Source organism: Ammospiza caudacuta, chromosome 6 (assembly GCF_027887145.1).
Source record: "Ammospiza caudacuta isolate bAmmCau1 chromosome 6, bAmmCau1.pri, whole genome shotgun sequence".
Classification (NCBI taxonomy): domain Eukaryota; kingdom Metazoa; phylum Chordata; class Aves; order Passeriformes; family Passerellidae; genus Ammospiza; species Ammospiza caudacuta.
This window is the reverse complement of record NC_080598.1, coordinates 37,517,017-37,544,150: the sequence shown is the minus strand read 5'-3', so window position 1 is coordinate 37,544,150 and position 27,134 is coordinate 37,517,017. Positions and strand designations below refer to the sequence as shown.

Sequence of the window (27,134 nt, the reverse complement as noted above, 5' to 3'; positions counted from 1 at the left end):
AATTAGATTTGGAGAAAACCAGGCAGATTTTAAAGCCTGACATAATTCTGATACACTTGGTCAATAACAGCATTAGGATAATTCTCCATGCTGGTAAAACAGAGGGTATGTTGTTATTACTAAAGCTTTTTTCAGTCTGTGCCTTGTTCTGAGTAGGCACAAATTAAAGTTTCAGAAAAGAGTATTGCTGTGTCTAGCTGTGAAATACCATCTCAGAAATTATAAGATATCAGTAGATGGTTTTTACTTTGTTTATTTTTGTTTCTGTTTGTGATTAGAAACTACTTACTGCAACTTTTTTGTTTCTAGACTAGAGTAAATGCTTTGTGCTAGGCTCTTGAGGAGTACACTACTTTTCATTTATAGTTGTTCATACTGGAACCTGTTTCACTTGAGAGAGCAATTTCTAATGACCTTTGTATTTGCACCCAGAAACATATGCTAGGCATGTTTCAGATACCTGTTTTAAAAAAGGCATCAAACATGGATATGCTTATATGCAATCATTCTTCTGACCAATAATTCTTTAATTTAAAAAGTTGAGCTGTGTTTATTTTGGGATATATTTATTTTGTGTATATTTGAGTCAAAATATATGACTGACTGGTAGGTATTTTGCCTTTGTAATTTGTTTGATTTGTGCCAGTTCTCCTCCTGCCATTTCTTCAACTCCAGTCAGTTCTTCTGTTAGACAATTTAGACAGTTCCTTTTGTGTTAAGTAGTGTTAGTTAAGAGTCATTAAGCATCTTCAACTGCCAGTGCTTTGGATATACCAATTTTAAAATTTATCTTCCCATTCCATTTATTTTCAAGTAAGACTTTTCATATTGTGAAGATTTAACTACTTTTCTCTGTTTCCTGAGACTTAAAATGCATTCTTGAAAATGCACGTTGTTAGCATTTAAATTACATTCCAAATCGTACCAAGCCATCAATGCTGCACCTTTTCCACAGATTAACATTTTCTAGGCCTTCTCTCCACAAGACACCTTATTTTTTTTTTTTTTTTTTCCCAAAAGAGATATGTGAGCATGGCTAGTGAATAATGAAGATCTGAAAGACTCCACAAGTAATTAAGATTTGAGGGCAACAAAAGGTAATTATCCATATAGGTGGCAGGTAATTTTGGGGTAAGGAAAAAAAGAATAGGCAAAGGGTTGTTAGGTCCCTCAGGCACATAAATGCTTTATGGAATTTTCACACCCTTGCTCAGCTTAACGTACATTACTGCTATTCATTGGCTTGCTAATGAATGTGAAAAATTGTACTTTATTTGAATAAATGATGCCATCTGAGCCTGTCACAATAATATTAAAAAAGCATATCAGAGTGCTACCACCTACTCTGATGCTATTATTTCTAGGGATAAGAGATCATAAGTTTTTGGGAGCATAAATGCTCTTTAATAATCCAGCTCCTGCTGGCCAAATGTGATCCTGCTGCAGGAGTCCTATCCCAAAGGCTCAAAATCCTGTAGTTCCAGATGGTATTGGACCTTTGGAAGAGTGTACTTGTTTCTTCCCTCAGCAGAATTACTGAGCTTCAACTTCTTTCCTGTGACAAGGAAGAAGTTCTGTGGCTGGAGGAAAAGGGAAGAGCAGGGGGATGGTGACTGCAGCCTCCCTCCTCCCCATCCCCAGCACGTGTACCTGCAGGGCTCCTCTGCTGCTGACTTAGAGAAGCTTTATGAGCATACCTGGTTTAGTGTTAGAGAAGGGAATAGACTTGAAAAATTGTTGAGAGAAGGGCCATTCTTGGTACAGAATTCAGACAAGTAGTTAGCACAGATTAGGTACCATTCTTGAAGTTCACATTCCTCATTTTTAAATCTGTTTCTATCCTATAGAAAGGAGCTCTCAGGCAAATAGAGAAAGGAGACCATTTCACATGTATTTGTATCTGTAGAAAGTCTGATTTTTAGAGACGAACTTGTCTTTTGTTGCCTATTGAGGAGAAGAATTGGTGAGGTTCTTAAATCTGTAACATTTTTCTTGTGTTACTGCACAGCAGGTCCATGGAGGAGTATCTGAGCACCAGTAACTTACTCAAATTAGAAATTCCAGCCCATGAGATGATTCTTGAAAAGTAGCTGTGGAAAAACTCTTATGCCTTGGAGTCCTTTGAGATGCATATTCCTTCCTTCAAATCCAATAATAAAAATAATAAACACATTGAAATCTTGTACCATTTGTATACACATTGAATTATTGCATTATTCTTTTGAATAGTTGAAAATCCTCACAAAATGACTGGCCTTTAAAAAGGCTCCTGTCTGGCTCAATCAGTACTGGCAGGAGATCTTTTGTTCACTTCATCTGATTCTCATTGGTACTGAACTTCCCAGGGCCATTATATCTACCTTGGCTATTTTGAAAGTAATTTTGTACAAGAATGAAAATAGTTCAGCAAATACCTGTGAAGCAGGAATTTTTGAGTGCTTAGGAAAAAAGAATGTGTAGCTATAAAAATAGAAAAAGAGCAACTGTCATCCAGTGCAAAAAGTTGTGAAAAAGTCCTATTTAGAAACAGTTCTGCCTACATAACATTTTTTACTCCTTTTTATTGTAGACATATGATATGACAAAATATTTATGAATTTATATAAATCCTCTGGTGGGCAGAAATGAATGTGACATTGTTTTTTGAGGAAAAAAAAATCTCTTTATTAAACTTCAACTTACCTCTTACAACACCAAAATCATTTTACATAATGCTTTATTCCTACATCCAGGAAATGTTTTTAATGCTGCTATATTAATTATTATCACTTTAGTAAGAAGAGTAATTCCTATTTATGTTGTATAAATAGGAAAACATGTTGTTATGCGTGTATGTAGTGAGCCTTTGAGGAGCTCTCCATCTTATCTAAACTAATACTTAAAGTTTCTTGTATAATTAAGTGTGAGAACTTCATATCTTTTTGGGATGATTCCATCTAAAGGTAGATGGGATGCACTGGATGTTCATGGACATCCCTGTCTTTCTTAACCAGCTACGTTGGTTAAGGGCATAAATTCTATCTAGAAAACTAAATTTAAGGGAGATTAATGCCATTCATAGAAAAATCAGCAGGACATGCTATAGAAAGTTTACTGCCTGGTGATCAGGAAGGAGCTGGGAAGACAAGGAAAGATAATTCTGACACACCAAATGTTTGAGCAGTAATCAGAAACTCTTATTACCATATGAACTCTGAACTAGAGTCTGCTGCTGGGGAGCTATGGATTTAATTAAAAATACAGCACATAAGATCTATTATGAGCAGAACATGGATTAGACTAGCACTTAGGCATGAAAAAAGGAGGTAGGTACAAAAAGAATGTGGTTTGTGTTTATTTGGGCCTATTCTGGATGTATGCTATAATGACTGCTTCACACCAGGAGCTCATCCTGGTTTTGACAGAACGCTCTTGGTCTGAAAGCAAAAGGTGTGTGTATCCTTGTCTCTCTCCTCATATTTCTGGACTACTATGCAGAATACTTCTAATGATACAGTTGCTATAACATGTTTCTTTACATTTTATTCCTACCTGGAATTATGGCTCTAATGTTTGCCTTGAACGCTATAGATAAAGGTGATTTCTTGCAGGATCATGACTTAATTTAAAAAGCATTCATTAGTAATAAGCATACTCTTGAAAAATCATGTTCCCCTGATTGCTGTCAGTGTTTACCTGCAATATATGGGAAAAATATACATGCAGTCACAAATATTTTAATAGAATTTCTAATCTAAAGTTTGAGTATGGCTCATTTACCTGAAGTTTGGTATTTACTTCCTCTAAACAAATAAATGTCAATGATTGTATTATGTGATTTGATTTCTTGAGCAGCTCAGCTAATCCAGAAGGATTTTCCAAAGCCTTTCACAGGCTTTTAAACTATGGAACTAGAGAAATATTTCTAAGGAGAAAAGCTCCTTGGTGATTTCAGCTCTATCACTCCAGTTACCACTCTAAATTATAAAATGTATCAGTTCCTACAATTTCTCAGAGTACATATTTTACTGTTTAAATGAGTGGGTTTTCCCCTTTGGTTGGTAATTGTCATGTAGGAGGCATTATGAACAAAGGTTCATATTGCTATAACATAGTATAAAAGTAGTAATTGTGAAGTGAACATTACTTTGCAGGAAAAAATAGTCTCACACTCTTTTGTTAATAAAAAAATTCATTTCAGATATATTGAAAAACATTTGCTATTTATTTTCTTTCTATTCTGTGGTCCCCTTCTAAAAATATGGTCAGTTATTTTCTTTTCTCCAGAAGATATGGTCTTCTGGTAGTGTTGTGTGTGCTTGGTTTTAATGAGTTTGAAAGATTTACCTATCACTGACTTTCACATTTTCACCAAATTTCACTACTGGATTTTTAATAAATGTTTGCTTATTTAGATGGTTACTGATAGGGAAAAAATGGTAACTTTTGCAATATTCCAGGCCCTGATACTCTAAAAAATACATGAATAATCAAAATGCTTACATTCCATTATCATAAAGTATGACAATGGTGAGCCCATTTCCTTTTGAAAAAAAAATCAGAAGTATATTGAAGTCCATCAAGTATATTACCACTGTTAAGAAAAATTGAGGCAGATTTCTTTTTGTTAGCAGAGAGTACCATGCAATTTGGGGCTCATCAAAACTAATGTTATTTTTTTTTAAGGAGAACATGTAAATAGCAATGATTAATCAATTTATTTTGTATTTTGTTTAAATTCTGTTTTATATTCCCATTTTTTATTGTAAATGTTATGACAGACTCAGGTGGGTTCTGTTTGATTAAACAATAGTTCATTTGTTATAGATAATTTTACAAATAATATATTAAGACAAAAATTCCCAGACACAAAATTATTAAAGTATAGTGCTTCTTTCCATGGTTTGAGGGCTTTTTTATTTCCAGTGCTTTTGTTATCCAGAACCATGCTTTCCCAGAGCATAGGTAGAGTATGTTCACTTTCATTGCAGCCATTTGGGCATTAATTTGTACACATCCTTTCTCTGTGAGTGTTTCTCATCTAAGTAACACTCCTACATAAAACCATAGAAAAAAAAAAAAAAAACTCTGGCCCTTTCCTTTGGTTTTGGAGACATTTACTACCTTTTGCAGTGGAATCTTTATTTTTTATTAATAACTCTTAAACAAAGAGAAGTAGTTGCAATCCTGTCTCTTACACATGACTGTAGTAATAATAATAATTCTTCATCTGTCTTTTATGTGACTAAGTTTCTGGGAGATCATCATCAAAGCTGTAGCTGATACATAACAAAACAATTTCTATTTAAGGGATTGTTTGCTTTGTAAGATGACTTATCATCTTTTCTAAACCTTTAATAGTGATGAGGTTTGATTTTTTTTAACTTCCATGCTTTCTCTCTCATATGGGAATAATCTGTTGCTTTAGTCATGACTATGTTAAACCTGGATTCATGTAATTCAGTCTTGTGTCCAAATCACAGCAGATTGTAAACTTCTTTTCATATAACTCTGAGGAATCATGCAGAATTTTTAAACTTGATCCATTTCAAGATCTGAGTTCTAGTGAAAGCTGTCACCTGTTCAATCACAGTGGAACAAATTGGTATATATGTGGGTATGAATAGGTATGTGCACACATATGTGCATGGCTGTCCAGATGTCATACCTAAAAGCTTATTAACCTGAGTTCAGCTTCCTATGAATGCACTCTTATTTGTGTGAGTTTCCTAAGCAAGCAGTTCCAAAGTTATTTTGTCTGGATGAAAATAAGAGCAGACCATCAATGCCCTCGAATTTCAACCAGCCCTTGTTTCCCCTTTCATTCTGGGGGGTCTGGGATCATCAGGCTTTGGTTTGAGTAGCACCTTTCTGTCAGTGAGGAATATGGGTACAGACTCTGTGTTAAGACTAGTTAATTCTCTGTCAAGAAATAAGGTAAAAAGAATAGGAGATAGGAACTGAAGGACAAAGCTGTCCAGTTGAGATTTCTGTAACATTTCACTTATCTGTGAAGTGTTGCAGAAACACAGCACGTATCTTATGTCTTGCATTTAAGACTGTGCATTTTGTCTTTTATATTACAAAGGGGTTTTTTTATGTGTTATTTTGAAGACCCTGTAAGATACTTCTAATGCATTTGAATTAAAAACCATTTTTATTTTATGGCTTTCATTTTCTAAGGCTTTATCCAAATGTGCAGTGCAAGTGTTATATCAAAGGAAGAGTTTTATCAGAACTTCATGTTAAACAAGTTACTGACAGTTTTTAGTTTGCTTGGCAGTAGTGTCCAAGCACAGTCCTATTTTCCCAAAGGGTTTGCCTGATCAGTTTTTGGCTGAATCAGTCTGTGTGGTGTTCTACAGAATCCTCCTTTTAACAGCCAACTGATCATGGGTCACAAGAACACATGTATGGGACATTGGGTTTAGTAGAGTGCTGTACTGGGAGTTGTCAAACAAAAAGCTTCATGTAAATGAGCAGATGAGAGACTGTAGTGCAGCTTTCACTTAGTTAAGGTTTTAGCTTTGGCTTCTCTCACAGGTTCTCACTTTTAGTATCAGAGAAATTGGCATGGTACACTGGGAAAGTACAAGGAGATTTAATTAGTGGATATATTGGGATTACCCTGGGCTGCTATTGCATTGTGCTTTTTAGGTTTTCAAATTCTCTTTAAGATTGACGTAAAAGCCCAATGTAAAGTTTATAGAGTCATATAAATGCCAGAGATTTCTGAAAGGTATCATGCATTCCCCAAAACATTTCAGCTGAGAAATGCTTCTTATTTTCCAAAGACACAGAAGCACATTTAACATTTAGTGAGCATTTCTGTGAGTACAGAAGAACTCCTACACATTGAATCAGAGTCTTTAAGTAACCATTTTAAATTTTAATGGCAACCATGTATAGATGTGTGCCAGTTAAGTGCAGAAATGCAAACATCAAAAGCATCAGGATCATTTATCCTGTTGCATCTCCTGCCATTTATTCTAATGGTTGCTTTAAAAGCTGTATCAGTTGTCCAATAAGTAAATAACATTCTCCGAGAAAAATCATGGTCTGTTGTTTGGAAGTTCTTGAAAGAATTAGTGTGGTGTCCAAGGATATTTGCCAGAAATAAAGGTTTAGGTAGTTTCCTGAGGTAGGAGGAAAAATGAGTTCTTAAAGTTATTGCAAGCCTGTTTACATTTTAGTCCTAATTTATTAGATATCAAAAGAGTCTTTTGTCTAGTTTCCTGTAAATTGTGTGATGCTTGGTAATGGTTTCACTTTTCCCTCTCCCATGGAACTGCAGAGAAAAGAAATATTCTATATAATGCCATGTAAAAAACAGGGCCCAAAAAATGCCTCCCTCTAAACTAAACAAAATAAACTAAAAAAACCGGATTAAGGTTTCCTTTTTACTCTGATGGTTTTACAAATAAATTTTTTTGGTGAGTGTACAGGCAAGTTATTTTTGTGCAATTAGATTCTGCCTCTTATTTGATAAGAAAAAGTAAAAACCCACACATGCAAATTGAATTTGGGTTCTAATATGAGAGGAAAGAAATGACGCTGCACTTGCTGAAAAGTAATTTAATTTGAGACACTTAGGGGAAAAAATAAAAACAAAACAAAAGATTGTAGAAACTCCAGCAGCATGTTTTTAGATAGGTTTTTTTTTTCCAATTTATAGCTACATGCCAATTTCTACGATGGACTTTGTCATTATTGAACATAAACATTCTTTCTGGGTTTATTTAATGTACAGGGGTGATGATCACCTGTTCTACATTTAGCCATTATCTTTGTCAAAATTATTCCTCTCTTGTATATGTTTTGTATCTTCAGATATAAAAGGCAGTGTTCAATACATGACCCTAGCACCTGAGTTGTAAATAATTTTTAGAAAGAGAATAATTTTATATTGTTTATGCTTTTAGAACATAAATAAGGGCAGTGAGTTTTGGTAGTTTGATTTTCTTTGTCAGGTATTTCAAAAATTAGGTCTGCCTTTTAAATCCATATTTTGAAAATCATGTAAAAAAATATACATACAGACAGGTGAGCTTTTGTTCACAGAAATGTGAAAAAAGGATTGGATAAAACTGTTAACTGAAAATTATAAGCAGTCTGGCACTTTAATTCATACACTAGAGAGTCTTAAAGCTCTTAAAATAACAGAAATTTCACCAGTGTTAGTGATTTGTAGGTTTATTTTTGCTATACAGGTTGGTCACGTAGCTGTCAGTTTTTCTTTTGCGTAATTCTTATAAATTATTGTACTTTAGGATCTGAGTGAGAAGCTATTACAGTCTGAAGGAATATGACAACATTGCCTTAAAAAGATTAACACAATTCAAAACTGTATAGGTATACAATTTCTCCATATTTTATAACTTTTAAATTTTTTTGTGCGTGTGGCTATTAAAGCAAATATGCAATTTCAGACTTGAACTCTGTGTGAGATGTGTTGCTGCACAGTCTTATTTTTCCACGGAGCAGTGATTTCTGCTGCTGCATCCTCGTTCATACATACTGAAATGTAGCATGCTTGGTGTTACACGCAGCATGATACTTTTATCACGCAGCACCTTCTGAAACAGCAGAGATTGCAAAAGACCCTTTGGTCACCGAGCAGCGTCAGGTGTAGCGCAGTCGCTGTTTGTCAGGGGTGTTTTCCATGCAGGTGTTCGCTGTGACAGGAGCCGTCCCTGCTCTCGGGATGAGCTGGGGCTGGCCCGAAACCCGAGCCGAGCCGTGTTTGCCCGTGTTGTCTGCAGAGGCGGAGGGGAGCGCTTGCGTGAGCTGCATTGATCAGCCCGCCGCGCGTCGCAGCGTTTAGGAGACAATTAATACTGCCTTGTAAAGACTCCCCCGAGCGTTTCCCTGGAGCTGGATCGCTTTGCACAGAAACCGCAGGCGGTGTTTGCAAAAGGGGAGGGAGCCAAGTAGGAAAAGGAAAAAGGGCATTAAGAAAGCTTCGTCTAGGAACCAAGTTTCATTTGCTGTGCTGGCTTTCACTCGTGGCACTCAAACTCCCTTTTCTGAGAAAGCGTTCGGAAATGAAAATTAGCTGTGTTTTGAAGCTGATTTGTTGAAAAGATGCTGCAAGAGGTCACAAAAATATTTGTAAAAGCTTCCTCTTGAGAAATATGCATTTGATTGGGAGACTTTTATAACTTGCAGTTAAGAGTGTAAACATTCTAATTTTAAATTAAGGATTAATAATCTGACATATTTTGGCATATTGGTTGACAGGTTTTAATTCTAATTTTAATTATTTTTAGATAGCGTATTTTGATAGACAAAGAAAAAAAGCATGTTTCTTATTCTGTCTTTTTAGCTGCAGTGCTTCTACCAGTGTTGAATTTCAGTATTGCCTGATACTTAACATAAAAACCAGATTTTAAGTATATGTGAATATGTTATCTGAAGAGCAGGCAAGGCTCTTAGTGTGCTTCTTCTTCTTTAAGTAATAAAATATTTAATATTAGAGATAGAAGCAGGTGAAGAGTATAAACTAATAAAACCTAATTTTTTTCTTGGAAATTCCGAAGGTTTCCATACTGTTCTCTGTTGAAGTCTATGTTGCCTTCTTGTAAGGAGCATATCTTAAGATGGTAAAAGCTGATAAAATTTTAAGCTTTATTTAAACATAAAATTAAATGGAAGGGAATTCTATTGAGAAGGTTGCTTACCACTCTGGTACATTAATCTATGTGAGTTCCCTGCAGATTGCACAGTGGAAGTGAGGCCAACCAACATGTGGTGAATTTCAGAAATTGTTGCAAACTTGTTGATATTTGCCACATCATTGCATTGCCATTTTCATTTTCTTATGTAGAGTGAATCAATTTTATGTGAGAAAAGAATAATTTGTGACCTTATATCAATAGTGTTTACTAGGAATATATAAATGAAAAATATTATTTTATTTATTTTTGTGCTAATTCTATGGCTCAGATTTGTTATTTTGCTCCCGTTCTCCATAGTCTTGAAGCAAAATATGCACTGACATTGAAAAGAGATATGTATCTGGCCTATGTTTACAACACAATCAGTATTAAGGTACTACTATATTTTTAGGAATACACCAATATCTTGATAGTTCATTTTATAATTGTCTTCTGTTAATAGAACTGTTCTACTGATATTTGAAGACAACAGTGAGGTGATGAATATAAAAAAATTGTGTATATTGGAAGTGTAAAGAATATGTTTTTGAAAGTATGGATTATGTGAAATTCTAAGGCAGTTTTACTTGAGTGTGTAGGTTGTCATATGTTGGTATTCCTGTAGAATGAAATTGGAAACTACAATATTCCTTTTTAAGTTGGTTTTGAGGGGTTTGGAGAGTTTTTTTCTAACTCCTGTCAGATCCTGTTTTTCAAGTGAAAACTGATTTTCTGGAACCTATTTAAGGGGTTTGATATGTGGAATACAGAACATGGATTGTTTCAGTGAAGTGTTATAATCTTACCCTTCAGATTGGTACTGAAAGGTTTTATATTTGTTTAGTCATATAAAATCATCTAAAAGCAGTCTCATCACAATAAAAAGAATCAAGGAACTATTTTTCAACAGTTCTGCATCCATCTTCAGCCATCTTGTAGATGTTTTTAAACAAGAAATCAATAGATAAGAACTGGTGTTGGTTTTCTGTAGCACAAACAGAACAATTTCATTTTGGAAGAGGGCTATGAGTATTCTGACTGATGTTAACCAGGCTGACTTGGAAAGTTGGTGATTGTGGGATCTACACCAATAGCTGTTTACAATGCCTTCTCATTGTCAGTATGTTATCTTTCAGAAATCTGTCATGTGTACTTTTAGGGAGGTATTTTTCATTGGTTTGGCAGCATTGCCTTTGAGCACCATCTTTGTGCCCTAGCTGAAGCAGTCTGTGGGACCTTGAAGAGTCCTCAGCATTCAGATGCCTTTTGGTATTTGCAGGTACGACGGAGCGGGTGTGTCTGATCCAGGGAACAGTGGAAGCACTAAATGCAGTTCATGGCTTCATTGCAGAGAAGATTCGAGAAATGCCTCAGAACGTGGCCAAGACAGAGCCTGTCAGCATCCTACAGCCTCAGACCACTGTTAATCCAGACCGCATCAAACAAGTGAGTTTTTGCTTGGGAATAGAGAGTCACAGCAGCTCCTTACAAGTCTTAAAGCTTTAGTGCTGGAAGGGGTAAACATAACATGTTCTTTATGAAAATGTTACTTTAGATTTTATTAACTTGCTGGTACTCTTTTTTTTCCTTGTACTTACATGTTCCATGTTTCTCAGCAGTTCTTTTAGACAGTATTTTATAAATTCCAGCGCCATGCTCTAATGTGTTTTTTTCATAAACTTTTTTTTATTGTACAAGTTGATAATAGACCTCTAGGTCTCAGTTAAAAATTGCTGAATTTTAATCTTAAATGGTGAACCCTCTGTAAATCTTAAGTGTTACTAAAAATCACATATTAACTGATTGTTCTCTTCATTTATGTATATAAATAAAAGAAAAAAGTTAGCTTCTTTTTTAGGCCCTAAATAAGGTAATTTAAAGTCTTGCCTGTAAGAACTTGAAAACCTAAGGATAATTTACTTGGGAAGTTTTTTACAATTTCATTTTATGTTATTTTTGGGCATCTTTTTGCCTATTTTTTACTGACTTCATTCAAAATCTTTGGCTACTGCGAAAATTATTTGCAAGCTATTATTGCCCCAATTCTTTATTCTTTGATTTTCAATAAAAAAATTAATTTTAAAAAAATTTGCTCTGTAAGGAGAATGGGAAATATGCATCATACAGGATTTAAAGTTATTAGTGAAATTTTTTCTTGTCTCTCTGTCCTGTAGAGGAAAGATTTTAGTTTCTCATCTATCCTATGTGGGAAAAGATTGTTTTGTCCTTCTATGCTAGTAAGGTTCAGTTTTCCTATAATTTGGTAACTGTGTGCAATTATTTTACTTTGTATACAGTGACTTACACAGAATGCTTATATAAAGATGTTTTTGAGCAGGATGAGTTTGCAACAGACTGCTTTGGATGGATGAAACTATGCATAAACAATTTATATGATTTCTAATACTTACAAGTACTTTTTTTCCCGTATGCAGTAATTTTGCATACAAATTACTCTAGATAATTGATAATAAAATACAAAAAGGAAAGCCCCCAATTTTATAAGATTAGTTTCTCAATTACTAGACATGAAAATTATTATGCCCGAAAGATAAAGATCTGAAATTGATCTATATTTTGAGTGACTTTTCTGCTGATAAAATATTGGCTTTTATGCCAATATTTCTTAATCCAGTGGGAAATGAGTGTTTTCTATTGCAATAAAAAGTGGTTTTCCCCTTTTGAAATGAAATGAAGCTAGTTTTTTAGGTAAGTCAGTAAGATCCTGAGAAACTAGAGTACAGAGCTCTTTAGTGAAATGCCTAAATAATTACTCTCTTGTGTCTGAAGATGATATATCCTGTTGTCCACACATTTCTTCAGCAAATGTATTTGCAAAGTTGTTGAGGTTGTTTTTCTTTTATTTTGGGGGCTTGTTTTTTGATTGGTTGGTTGGTTTGGTTGTTTGTTTAGTTTTTGCTGGTTTTTTTTTCTTTTTAAACTTTTTTCCTCTTTTTTGAAAATTTGTTTAGTTTGGGATTTGTTGTTTTGAAATGTTAAGTTCACTTAAATTCTGGAGGGATGGATTAGTGAATGCAGTCACTACTAATGAAGCTAAGACAGACTAAAAGTACCATGTATACTAGCTTTGCATCTTAAAATATAAATATAATACTTGTATACATACAGGTGCATAATATAACATCAAATATTTGGGGATATGCATGTACATATGTTAAGCAATTTTAACTACAATGAATTGCTAAATTCTCTTTTAATGAGGCAATATCTGTTCATGATAAATTAACACACTATAAATATTGACTCAATCTAAAATTGACTCAAACCTAAAATCCATTATTTTTACCAAGAGATGAAATTGTTAGCTTAGTTCTTAGGTAGAATTTGGAGTGAATTAATCTGTTCTTCAGTGTCAGAGTATACTGTACCTTAATGAAAGATATAATACCTTGAATTAAAAATTTAAGTGAATAATATTTTATAACAGGCTGCCGTGATTTAGAACTCTAGCATTCTTATTTTCTTGAGAGTATGAATAAATTAAAATTATTAGTAAAATTTTAATACTAGTAATTTTGATTTTTTTTAAATAAGCTTTATTCTTTGTAATTTCTTCCTTTATGCAAAATTTTACATGATTATTCTCATCTCGGAATGTTACCCAAGAACACTGGCACACAAAGTATTACATTGAAGATTGAAGAAAATTTAAAGTTGATCAACTTTCATTTAGGAACGCTGAAAATGTTTCAGTCAAAAAGAAGATGTAGTTATCTCCCCATGAATAAAGATTCCAGTAGTTAAAGTCTTGCAAAGCCACTCATATCTGTATGAGAATGCAGCTCCCATTTCTCTGTTGTAATTTCTCTGTCTTGGGCTGCTTTATCAACATTCACCCCAGGGAAGGGAGCCAAGAAAGAAAATTTCTGGTTATAGATTCAACGAAGAAAGACAGTAGGTAAGACCTTTGCTGACTACTTGAACCTCAGCACTTTGTGTCTTCTGGAAAGGCACGGCACACAGAGGGGCTGACTCTGGCATCTCTCCTTGCTAATGGAAATCACTGTCTGAACCTTCTGTCCCTTTAGCTTCAGCTTTTTCAGCTGCAGAAGATTTGAAAGCAAATCTATGCGCTTCCTTTTGAGCCTCCTCCAGCTTGTTTTTTTGTCTCTCCTAATCCTTTGGATTTATCAGTAGATACCAGGGAGTTCTCTCCTCCAAGTAGCTCTGATAGATGTTTAATTGAAAAATGTTTGTATCTTCTATATCTACACAACATAGACAATCTCCATGGATGTCAACCATCTGCTATTTCTATAAGTACCATTAAACAACAACCAGCTGGTTCCTGTGCCCTTTTTCTTTCCAGAAACTGCTATGAGCATTTAGCCTCCTTTTTCTCTCTATAAATTAGTGTCATACAAACTCTTTCAAACCGTATCATATCTCACAGGAACAAAAACATGTTTTCATGAGACATCATGAGCCTGAGCTGTTTAGTCTTTGTAATCAGCATCCAAAGCTTTAAATTTCACCTCTAAATTAATAGCAAGTCTTATGAACAATGGAAAAGGCTGCTTAAATTGATTTTATCACCTACTTCAGAAATTATTACAACTTTTCTGTAGGCTAGTTGAATTTTTCTTCCAGCTTTCAGTTAGTAGGTAGCAGATGTTGTAGCAGCCTGTCCAGGAAGCACGTGAAACAGAGATGGCCATTGCTGAACTGTGCATTTATGGAAGGAAAGAGGACCTATCTTAAAGATAATTTTGTTTTAAGCAGGACTTTGCACTGTTGGCATTCTGAGATCCCTTCCTACCTGAATGATTCTTTGATTCTATGAAATGTGTGGGTCTTTTAAAACATAGAAAAGAATTAGAATTTCCTCCTCATAAATCAAGGAAGAAAACTTTATTGCTTTATTGTATAAATAAACTTTCCTGTATAGAATGTCCAATTAAAACTTTCACTGGAACCAGTTTCACTTCAGCTTTTTCGATAGATAATTAATGTCTCATGAGTTAGACTCCTGTTTATTAATCATGGTCCCAGTTGCTTTATTCAAAACCTACAAAAGTTATTGTCTGAACTCAGATCTGTAATTTCATGTTCCTCTTTTGAAAACAACTGCTTTTACACCAGAAATGTTCATCAACAACAAAAGTAAAAACTTAATAATTTTTAAATAAAAAAATTTTCTTTCAAATGCTTATATAGAACCTGAATTTAAGAATACACAGCTAAAAATATTGGCTTAAATGGAGGAGAGGGTGGTTGGTTTGGATTATGAGTTCTTCAGACTATAAAGACTCAGTAGACTTCATAGAATCATGGAATGGTTTTAGTTGGAAGGCAAATTAAAGATCATCTAGATCCAACCCCTTTGCCAGGAACACTAGACCAGGTTGCCTTATCAAACCTGAACAGTTCCAAGTATGGATCATCCACAGATTATCTGGTCAACCTCTTCTGGTGCCTCACCACCATCACAGCAAGGCTTCCCCCTAATATCTAATCTAGATCTACCTGTTCCAGGTTGAAAACCTCATCCCTTGTCCAGTCACTACTCCACCTGATAAAAAGTCTGTCCCAATCTTTCCCATGGGCCCCCTTTAAGTGACGAAAGTCAGCTCTACAGTCTCCAAGAAGCTTTCCTGTCTCTAGAATAAGCAATGCCAATTCTCTCAGCCTGTCTTCATAGGAGAGGTGCATCCAGTCGCTGATCATCTTTGTGGACCTATTCTGGATCTTCTCCAGCAGATCCAGGTGTCTCTCCTATCTCGAGAGTCCCAGAGGTAGATGCAGCCCTGCAGGTAGGGTCTCACGAGAGCAGAGGGACAGAATCACTTCTCATCCTCATAGACACGCTTCTTCTAGTGCAGCCTAGGGTGCAGTTTGCTCTCTGTCCTGCATGGGCACATTGCTGGATTGTATTCAGTTCTTAATCCACCAATATGCTCAGGTTCTTCCTTCCTGAAGAAACTTTCATTGGTTGCTTAAAAAGCCTATGCGTTCTGAGAAGCCTTTCTTTTCTTTATCATCTGTTGAAGAAAAAAGTCTGTCACCTAGTAAATCCTACTAAACTGTGGAATGAGAAAATTAAAGTTTTCATTTAAACAAAAAATAAGTAGCTTCATCGATAACAGTATCTTTTCATCTAGTTAAAAACTTCTCATGAACATTTTTCACTTGTGAACAGAGCTGAAAAATCACACCAGCTGTCATTCTGCAATGTATAGTAAGATATGCAGAGGTCTTCACAAGTTGCAAGAACTAAAAAAAGCTATTTAGTTCTGTATGTTGAATCCAATGGCAAAAGTTTAGTATTCCATAAAAATATATGTACTTTATCCTGTCCCTCATGTGCTTAATTCTGCTGGCAGATCGCTAGTTTTATTTTCTGTTTTATTTCAGCGGTGTTGAATACAATCTCAATATTTATGCAAAACTTTGTCTATGAATGCAGTGAAGTTAGTAGCTGTTTATTAACTCTTCTGTGCTTCAAAGTGGAATGAGAATAGAATATTTTGTTGAGGGATGAACAGTAGCATTCAACTTCACATAAATTTTCAGTAGTGTTTTGGTTCTTCAGAAAATTCTTAAGTTCTCTTATATACCTTCTGGTGGCTTTGCAGTTTTGGTGTATCTTTCTGTATTCCAAGGTATCCCAGAATGAAGAGGTAACCGTCTCTTCTAGATTGCACCTTAAACCTGTATTTTATAGGATTTCTCATGACTGTGCCTCGTTATGTACTTGGGTTTACTGTTATTTCTATGTAACAGCACCGGATCTTGTAGTAGTTCTATGTTACTGCGACAAGTTTAGATGAAAGAGGAGGTCCTCGTTCTTTTTTGTGCCTTTTACTGTAATAGTAATTCTAAATTGTTCCTTTCATCCAGAGTTGCTCTGGTAATCCAAATGGAACCTGGTGGTTTTCTTCAAGCTTCTTATCCCTTCTTGTCTTTGACAAAACATGAGATAATCCTTCTTCATGATCATACTTAACCATACTTATTTCCTTTCTCAAAGTCAGGTTCCCAAGAGTTCATAAATACACATGAGTTACCTCTTAGTCTTTTTGAATTTCCCTATGCCCTGTCTCTTCTTCCACTCAAAAGCAAAATCCAATGCAAAGAGACTGAAATATAATCAAAATTTATTGTATTTGTTCTTTACAGAAATGAAAAGGTAGGAAAAAACATAAGTCACTGAAGTTATCAAAGTAGCCTTTTTACAGTCTGAATTGTAAGCAAATTGCTAATCCTTGATTATTTCTTTAGCCAAATTATATTTTTTGAAACGTGTTATATATTTATATAGACATCTCCAAGATAAGAATCTTTTGGCAGAGTTACAGATTAAAAGAGATCACAGCAGATGTGAAGAAGACTGTTTAGCAAAGCAGCAGTCTTTTATCTCTGATAGTGTTGAAAGTCTATTAAGTCAGTAAGTTGTGCAGTGGGGCCTCAGAATCCTCTCTGTTTCTCATTTTAACTGCAGAAGGTCTTCAACTGTTTAATACAATTTTTTCAAAGATAACACCTTTTCCTAAAGTGCATTAAAATATTGACTTAAGCAAAGTAGTTTTATCACAGTAATTTCAGTGATTAAAACCACCAATATAAATATATGCAGGACCTAAACTCAGCATTAGGTTAGTCTTAATAATTATTTATTGCAGGTAATGTTGTTGCCAAGATCTCCTTTGTTTGGCAAGCTTTGTAGTGAGAAACTAGAAAATGGTAAGCTGTAAATACAGTCACCTTCACATTTAAATTATCTTCTTTCTATGCTTCATGTCTGTAAACCTGTTTCAAATAATATTTTCTGCCTTTTCTTTCTAGTCGTAAATATATAAATATACTAGTAAGTACTGAGAGTTAATTGTCTCAGTACAATTTTAATATTTATTACCCATGGTGTGAGTAAGTATTGAAGTTTCTGTAGTGTAAAAATTTATATAAGGGTGTCATAGTAATCCAAAGAGGACTCAGAGACCTTTTGAAACACCATGCAGGTGGACTGTATGTAATCATTATTGCCATGGTGCAGCTATATCTTAACTTTATTAATCAAAAAATATAAAGAATGGAAGTGTGGTGATTTGACCGTATTTCTGCACACCCTTTAGTTTATTGTACTCCCTGAGAGAAGTCTCTCACAATACAGTCAGTGCTTGGGCACAAAGTAGTAGTATTTTCTTGGACTTTCTGAAGATGCTACACCTCAAATATGATTAAAACAGAATTTTATTTCTAAAATTAGGCTCCTTTTAAAATATTTAAAATCTGTATTCTCAAATACATGTTCTAGAAGGGTAAAGTCAGAACAAAAATACTGTAACCATTATTGTATCATAGGTATTAGGAAAGGTAATAGTATTTAAGAAAACAGAGAACTTTAATTTCTTCATGGCTTAGATTATACTATTCAAGAAACACCTTAAAAAACAGTCTGCAAGTTTTAGAAGTGGTGTGTGGTAGAAATTCTAACTTTTTTTTCTATAACATCAGTAGTCAACCTGCAATTTCAGGAAATCCTCAATTACTGTATGGAAGTAGCAGATTCAAAAATTGAAATTTGTAATGTAAATTCATCTTACAATTTCTAACCTGTTTATACATCTCATTGTCAGAAACCTAACTACTAAATTTGAGTGCTTGCCTAATGCAAAAGATTTGCCAATTTTAAAGCATTCTATGCTGCATAATAAGTCAGAATATTGATCTCAATCCAACTTTCTAATTTAAGGAGCAATTTTGCTGAAAAGTTTCTGCAAAGCAATTGAGACTGTATTATATTTAACAGCCAGTGAAAATTCAATACAAACTCCAAATGCCTGTTTCTGGTGGGGGCTTTTTAATGTTTGAAAAACCACTCTGTGTTATTTTGATATGAGAAAAATAAATAGGTGTATCTTCAGAATTATAGGGAGGCTTGAAAAGACACTAATTCTTACAAAATAGTGTCAATTATTTTATATATATATATATATATATATGTGTGCGTGTATGTGTGTATATACATATATATATAGATATAAAAGTAGTTATGTCGATCAAGCCTCAAATACAAACAACTTGATATACAAAGGAAAAAAACACCAAGTAAACAAGACAAAAAATAATTATTTTCAGTATTTAGCCTTTTTTTAATAAAAGGTACTTCTCATAGTCGATTCTTGTACATTAAGACAGTCTTTGCTTTTAAATTTATTAATCTGTTTTTTCCATTGTATTTTAAGCAGGCTTTTGCTCAAATAAATAATGAAATGCTTCTACGTAGTAGATGTTATAGTTCAACAGCCATCTGAAATTCTTATCATCCCTCCTTTTTTCATTACGGCTATATATTTCTGTGCTTTAGGAAGATTGATATTAATTGAAAATTGAGATGTTGCCAGTTTCTTAAATCATCTGTGGTATCAGTGATTGTCATTATCCAGTGTTGAAGTGTTCTACATATTTCCCTATAAATCCTCTAGTTAAGTTTGATAACGACTGTGAAGAACCAACTATTTTTCCTTTTAATAAGCAACCTAGCATACCTAAACAACATACAGGACCATATGTGCTGGTTAACTGTGGTGTTGACAACACAAATTATCAGTTTTCTGAAACATTTTACTCAAGATATGTTAGAATTTCTTTTTTTCTTTTGGAGATTTCAGGATGGAAGTTTAATACTTAGCTATAATAAAGAAAACCTATTGGGACAATAAACAATTCTTCATTCTTTTTGGTTGGGAATTTTGTTTTGTTTTGGGTATTATTTTTTTTGTAATTTTTTCCTGTTTTGTCTTAAATGATAAAAATCAGTTCATTGCAATTTCAGACTTTGGTAAGAGAAATACTGCATCATCTCACTAAATCAGAAGTATAATTCTATACCTGAACAAGCTTAGCTGTGTACCGCTGTGGAATCAGACACATCTGTTGCTAAATAATTCTAGCCCCTCACAAATGGACCCCTCATGATGGTCCCATGTTTGGTACTTTAAGACATGGGAGAATCCTTTATAATTCCTTTGATTTTTACAATGTGGGGTGCCTGCTGAGCAACAGCAGTTTGCCAACTACATTTTTTTTATAAGGTCCTATACATGATAGTATTTTCTACATAACCATCGTGAAAGAGTCCCAGTTGATGCTTAAACTGTTTTTATTTGTTTTTATTGCTTTACAATGAGTAACAAGTTGGAAGCACAAAATAGAGACCTGTTTCTTAAGGTTTTATTTTTCCTGTTTTGACTGCCTGTTTATGTACAAACTATGAAAAATGGATCTTCATACTGTTTAACATACATCTAAAATATTTGTGTGTGCATATGTACAAGCCCGTATTTTGCTAATACACAACTTTATGCATTCACAGTGTCCCAGCTTTCTCATATGCATTAAGAGTTTTAGTGCAAAAGTATGTATACCTATTTTATGAGGGACTGTCAATGATTGTAAGTAACAGAAATGCTGAAAGTGTGAAATTTGCTTTATTTATTTCTAAATAGTTTTGGTTAGTAATTATATGAGCATATGATAAATTCCATTGTATAGCACTTTAACACTTATTTCTTGACATAAAAATAGTGTAATTTTTGATATATTATAATATTTATATATTGCAAAGATGTCACAAAGATGCTTTGAATAAGTATTGTATGTTATGTTTTGAAAATTGGAATTCTACTTTTTTACTACATTTATAAAAAGAATAGAAGAGTTCTTCTGTCACGATCTAATACTTTTAAGAGAAATGTGTATATAAAATTTTTAAACAGAGCAGTGCTTTTTTAATATGTTCAAGAATTAATGTTAAGCATATGTATATTATTTAGAAAAGATGATCAATAAATGTGACTCTTAATTCTTTTTTGTGTTTATTTTGAACACAGAAGTCTAATAAGGTGTTGACCTTTGCTCAACTAAATGAACGTTTTTAAGACTAATCATAAATATTTTGTAGTTATTTGTTATGAAGGTATTAGTTGCATGTTCATCCATCACGAGATTGATGCTTACATTTTTTCACCTGCTTCTAGATTTAAAAAGATCAATGAATGTTTTAGCAGTTAGAATATAGCCAGAAACGCGGTAGCTTCAGCGTAACTGTTGTAAGGTATGGAATACAGTTTGCTGGCTATAAGTCCTTTCTGTACAATGGTGCTTTATTAAGTGCCAGAGTAAATGTCTCTTAACTTCTTTCAGACATTGGCCCTGTTTGTTCATAGACTGATAACTGTTTCTAGTGTGCTCATTGAACTTGCTGGAATTTTTGTTTACTTATAGTCTTCATTTTCCCCAAGAGGAGGAGAGAGGAAAGAATATATTCCTCATGTGGTCAGCATATTTTTGAGTATTTATGTGAGTTCACCATCTTGATTTCAAGTCATGAATTTGTTTTTACATGCATAAGCATGCATATTTACATGCATTATTTATCCAATTGACTTTAAATTCCATTAAGTTCCAATGAGTAGGAGAAAGATTTTTGTCTTAGGCATTTTTTATTTCTTTTAATTTTCTAGTTATGTTATTTTGTTGGTTTATTTATTTTTTTAACTGTTCAGTCTAAGGCTTGTAAAGGTTGATTTGCTCCTGAACTGCTTTGTTCCCAGACATTGCCATCTTCCCCAACTACCACCAAGTCCTCTCCATCTGATCCCATGACCACCTCCAGAGCCAATCAGGTACAGTATCATCCTACCATCTACACCATACTTTTCACGGGTGACAGCTTGCAAACTGGAGAAAAAGATATGGTGGGTTAAGGATTTATTCGTTCATTCACATATATACACCCATAACCATAGATATCTAACTCTTGTTAGAAATTGGTAAAGTAAATTGAAAGTATTTTGCTTCTTATAATTTATTTTGGTGGGCTTTGTTAAAATCTCTGATGAAAGCAAAGTATCTTTTAAAGTAGTTGGGTTGCTTTTTTTTCCCCATTTGATAAAATGCAAGGATACAAAACTGGTGTGTTTGTAGACAGAGTAACTCTTGGTTTATATATGTTTGTGTATATATGCACACACGTATTTACTTCCTTGATCAGTTTTAAATTATAATAGAATTACCCCTAAACCCACGCTTAAATAGCTGGAATTCAACCCAGCAATGGCAAACAGACTTCCTTATTGCTGAATTTTGAAATGTGTCTGTGGACAGTAACATAGGGGCATTATTTAAATAAAAAAGTAGTTTAAATGAAAATTTATTGATGAAGAATGAAGTAAAATTAAATCTCTCTGAAAACTTTCTAAACATATCTAAGTAAGTTTAATTCGTATCGTATTTTTAAATGCATAAACTGTCCTTTTAGCAGCATGTCAATTCTACTAATTTATTTTTATTTTAACTGGAAAAGGCTGTGTCCAGTTGACTGTGTTCACAAGCTATTATATTATCTTCATCTTCCCTATAAAAACTGTAAAAAATTGCTACATACCATGCTTTTTATAACTTCTTCATGCTTAAAAGTAACTTATTTATTTTGATGTACTGCTAAACTTAATGTACTTTGTGTTCGAATAATGTAAGTATTTAGTATATGCTAAGCGTTCCCACAGTCTGTTTCAGTTAGCTGAATGTTGCTATTAGATCTTGCATAAATAACATCAAATATGAGAAAAGTTTACTTCACAAGCTAATTTTCCCTGAAAGTTAACACTGTTATTAATTACTAATTCTCTGATATTTTTTTAACTGCTTAGAACTTGCTGGTGTATGAACAAACAATTTCACACGAACAGAAGCAAATTAAAGCATTATACCTTTGATCAACACATGACATTTATTGAAGGGGGTGTCAAATACAGAAAGTAATAGAATTTAGGAAGAAATTGTATAGATAGAGGAACTAATAAGAAAAATACAGGTTGTGATATCCTTGACTTCAACTTGAAAGCCTTCTTCATCAGCCTGCTTCCATTCCAGCAACAGTTACTTGGCTTCATCATCATTAAATGACAAAGATGAAATCTTTGCCAACACCTAGGGATGTTTTATTATGAGCTCTGTTCAGCTTTTATTCTCTCTCTCTTAATTTTAGTATTTTGTTTATTTTAATTAGAAGGTTTCGAAAATGAGTGTAGGGGTTGTTTTTTAACAGATTCTTACTATCTTTCTTTTCTTTCACACTTTTTTTTAATTATAAGTATATCCTGATGATCATTATTTAGAGAAAAAGGAAGAGGTGCTTTTATTTACAGGATATACAATTTGAGCATATTAATTAGCATAAGAGAAGCACCTACTTTGCATCTCTTCTGTGAATTTTATATTATTAGAATTATAGTGTAGTGTATAAACTTTAAATGACCTTTCGATAGCTAAAAATACTTATAGAAAGTTGTTCTATGAGAATATTGTCAAGTAATGTAGCTAAATTCACAAGCCAAATGACATGTATGCTTTGTGTCCTGTCTGTATTCCAAATTACATATTTTAATGCATTTTATTCATAACCTGTGTTCAATTCAGTTTTCATACAAGTAATCAAGACCTTTTTTGAACAGCATCAGAACTGTATATATGAAGAAGAGTAATGAGTTCCTTAATTGACTTTTGGAACTGCTTTTATTATTAACTATTGAAACTTGTACAGGTTTATGATTATTTTATCCCTTCTCGTATTTTCTAGTGATTTCTAGCCATTCCAGCAAGCAGCACAAAGCACATGATAAGGCAATTAAGGCCTTTCTGTTCGTTCTGGTGATAAGTGACATCACTGGCAATTGTTCCCAGGCTGTAGTGATGATTAGCATTCAGCACCAGGGTATCCACAAGTATCTGCACTGCGGCTGTCACATGGAAATAGGTTCCAACACAATCACCTCAAACCTATCTGCAGCCACATGAACACCCATCAGGAGAGTATGAGAGAACGGTAGTAAATGTTTGTTTTGATATATGGCTGTGTAAGACGGCTCTCAGTAGAAAAATAACCATTCAGGTAGGAATTTTCTCACAAGATGGTATATTATGATAACACGAGAGAGCTTAGTTAACTGGATGGATGTCAGGAAAGTCAGTGTTAAGATGTAAGATGAATTCACAGCACGCTCTGTTGTGTGCATAAGGTAGCATATTAGGCTTAAGATCATTCCATTTTATGTAATGTTTTACTCATGAGAAGATGATATTTTATGTTAAAGATTAGAAAGGTGATTAAGCAAACTTTAAACAATACTTCATGCTGGGTTGCTGTTGAAGTGAGATTTTTAAGCTGGGTTGGAGGACTCCCCCCTAAGTCATTGCGATTAGAGAATTGTCGAGTCTGTGCTTTGATGAGAACAGCTGATGTGAGCCTTGTGCTACACAAGCATGTCAGTTGAGTTCCCCTGACGGAGTCTGAGCAATTTCTAGACACGCTTTTTAATACAAGAAGAAAATAGCACTGCCAACAGAGGTCAGAGGAAGCTAGGCAGGAAATCTGGCTTGTATTAGATCTTCCTTTTAATGACTCACTTTGCCTCCATTCAGATGAGGTCATAACTCCTTTGTATGGCAGTTTCAGCTTTTGATGAATTGTTTTTGGAAAAATCCAGTGTTCGTGAACTACTTGTTTTATGATTCTCAAGGAGAGGATAGTCTCTGAAAATGCCTTATCTAGTGGAAGAGAAGTTTCTTTAGAACTGTCGTGTTTTGCATTTTACTGAGTTGCCTTGAGTGCAACAGAAACCTCTTCACTGGAAACACACACAAATGTGTTTCTCTTCAGTTCTTTGTTCCAGGAAGTTCTGCATCTGCCAATATTATTCTTGTAAATGTCTTGTTTTTTCAGTGGAACTTCCTTGGACCTTCATTCACATTAAAAATCCATACTCTGCAAAGTTCTCAAGGAAGAAGGAACCAAAGAGGCAATAGAATTAGAGGCAGTAGAATGTCCAATAACTTTTTTCCCCCTCCTGTCTGCCTATTGCTGAAACTAACTCAATCTTTCTATACTTTTAGACTAAAAGCTTCTGTGTTACACCCTCATGAGCTTGGTCAGCTCTGTTTATAGCCAAACACTGATAGACATATAGCTACCATGGTGAAACTGTTCTGCTGATGCCCCTGGAGCTGGCAGAATATAGTTTTACCTTTATTTACCAGGAGGAGGAAATCAATTTCACTTTTCCAAAGTACACTTCAAGAGGTAATTTCATCTCTTAAGTGATAAATAATTCACTAAACATCATATAGAACATGCTTGCTTTTCCTCTGTAGAACCCAGTAAAGGTACAAGTTTTAATTGTTTTAACAATTGACTTTAGATAGACTAGTATTTCTGTAATTAAACTGTTTACATATTTTTATTCTTTCACAAGATTATTTTTTTCTTTTTATCTGCCTGCGTAACTGATGTTACTCTTAATTTTAGAGGGAGAAACACACAAATATAAGTTTTTATTTCTCCTTTGCCTATTTGATATATACCTGTAAAGGACACTTGCATGTCTCCTTCTCCAGTCCTCCCTTTCTCCATGAAATTGGTACCACTGCTGACCTTTGCTACTGGCTTAAGAGAATAAAAGAGCCAAAACACACATTCATACTTACTAGTGAGTCAGGAGAGTAATGGGTAGGAGTCCTTTTTCCTTGCTTTACAATTTAGATAGGCTTAAGCTTAGTAATAGAATAGGATTTATCATAGCAAACTTTGAGTCATTAACTTACTATATAAACCTTTTCTTTTTACTTTTTTAAAAGCACTATTTTTTTTCCCATGGCATTTTTATTTTACACAATTATACCTTCATTTTGGCTGCTTTGTTATTGCAAAATATGCAAAACCTGAAAATTTTATCATTTAGTACAATGTAATATAAAGTTTTTGGAGTGCAGATAGGTATAGATTTTGTTCATTCAGTCCTCAGGTTTGCTTTTTTTGTTTCAGCATTTCTTTCTCATCTTGTTGCTGCAATATCTATAATAAATAATACTTTTTAACATTTTCACATGATGGGACTGTGCCAGGGTTCTTGGAACTGCCTGTACTCAGCAGGTAGAGCACAAGCATATGGCTATTAAAATCTTGGTATTTGGAATTTGTGCTTTTGGCTTACATTGCCTCTTTCTTTTATGCAAAGTCTATAGCTTGCAGTGTGATATAATAGTACACATATAACTAGAAACTGGGAGATGGATTGATATTGTAATGATTGGTGCACCCCATCTCCCTCTCTGACTTTAAAGAACCACCCTATCCCTGTTTGCAAAATTGCTTGCAGAAGTTTCATATTTTTATTCCTCACAGAAAGGTAGAATCTGAAAATAAAGGCAGTCTGTAAAGCATGCTGACAGCTTTTAAAGGGTTGATGAACTCATATTTGACATATAATTTCTTGTGGTAGGTGGAGGGAGAAATAGGAAAGAAACCTTTGTTTCCATCTTCTGTTATCATTAAGACATGGATTTTTAAAATATGTATAATAACCAGCTTCAAATGATATTTTTTTTATCAGTACTTTAATCTTAATGCACAAATACTGTGTTTTAATGATGATCCCAGGACACTCCACAGCCATTGTAGGTCAGTGAGATATTATCTCAGTTTGCCTTTGAACTTTGATATGAGGCTTATTTAAGATATAATGTCTTGGATATTTTAACTGTAATATTAATCTATTTTTGTTTCCCTGATTTTAATGTCAATTTTTAGGGTAGTGTTGAGAAAATCTGTTTTCTTTTGACTAATGCTGGATGGATCACTTGATCTTTCCAAATCTCAGTACTGTGTATTAAAGATCAAAGTCAATATAAAATTATTTACCATTCTTAAAAAGTTGCTGTAGAATTAAAAATATTATATAACTTTCATTGGATTACTAAGAATATTTGCTATGGTAATTCTCTGAGATAACAATTTGATCTCTTGTCAGCCAATCTGATTCATCACTGATAAATATGACCATTTCATTTACATCCAGATGATGCTGTCAGTGTTCTACAACACAAACCTAATATTCTGTTTGAAAGAGACTTTATCTAATAGACAGTGTTTTATATGGACCATAACTAAAGTATTTGGTGAACCAGCTTTATTTTTAGTTTAATAAGACAGAGTTCCTTTTTTGATTACAAGGTGCCTATGGCACACTGTGGATGGCACATAATAAATAATGCTTGAGACCGTATATCTTGAAAGGCTAGGAAGAATTACTCTCCTGTTCATGTGAGAGGATTCCAGTAGAGGTTCCCCTGGTTTAGATGTAACCTTTCCTGCTTATGTACAGCTGGAATCCTTCATTTCATGTCTAAACTCTAAGCAGAAGTAACCTACCCTCCATGGACTAACTGTAGACTTTCTTCTCGTCCTCGTGTTAATGCATAACTTTTAATATATTTATTTTGTCCTTTAACCATTTCTCCAGTATTTTTCAGTATCTGAGCTCAGTGCTTGTTTGCATTGTTTCCTTAGGATATATATTTAAATTATATAAAATGTTTAAACAATTTAAAAAATCTTACATGCAAAACAGTTTGGGGATTTTACTGTTCTTACTGTCTCTTTCAATTTTTCCCCTTGGGACAAGTATGTAGGTAATAATT

At 34.0% G+C, this 27,134-nt stretch overlaps 1 protein-coding gene across 4 annotated transcripts in view; it reads left to right on the top strand.

The window, feature by feature from the left end:
• Positions 1 to 27,134, top strand: part of NOVA1 (NOVA alternative splicing regulator 1) — a 140,841-nt gene that overhangs the window by 91,299 nt on the left and 22,408 nt on the right. For 3 of the 4 annotated variants that reach the window (XM_058806186.1, XM_058806189.1, XM_058806190.1), the window contains 2 exons: positions 10,915 to 11,081; positions 21,212 to 21,283. In XM_058806186.1, coding sequence (XP_058662169.1) covers positions 10,915 to 11,081; positions 21,212 to 21,283 — 239 coding nt within the window. The remainder of the gene's footprint in view (positions 1 to 10,914; positions 11,082 to 21,211; positions 21,284 to 27,134) is intronic. The other variant, XM_058806188.1, reaches the window with a different exon arrangement.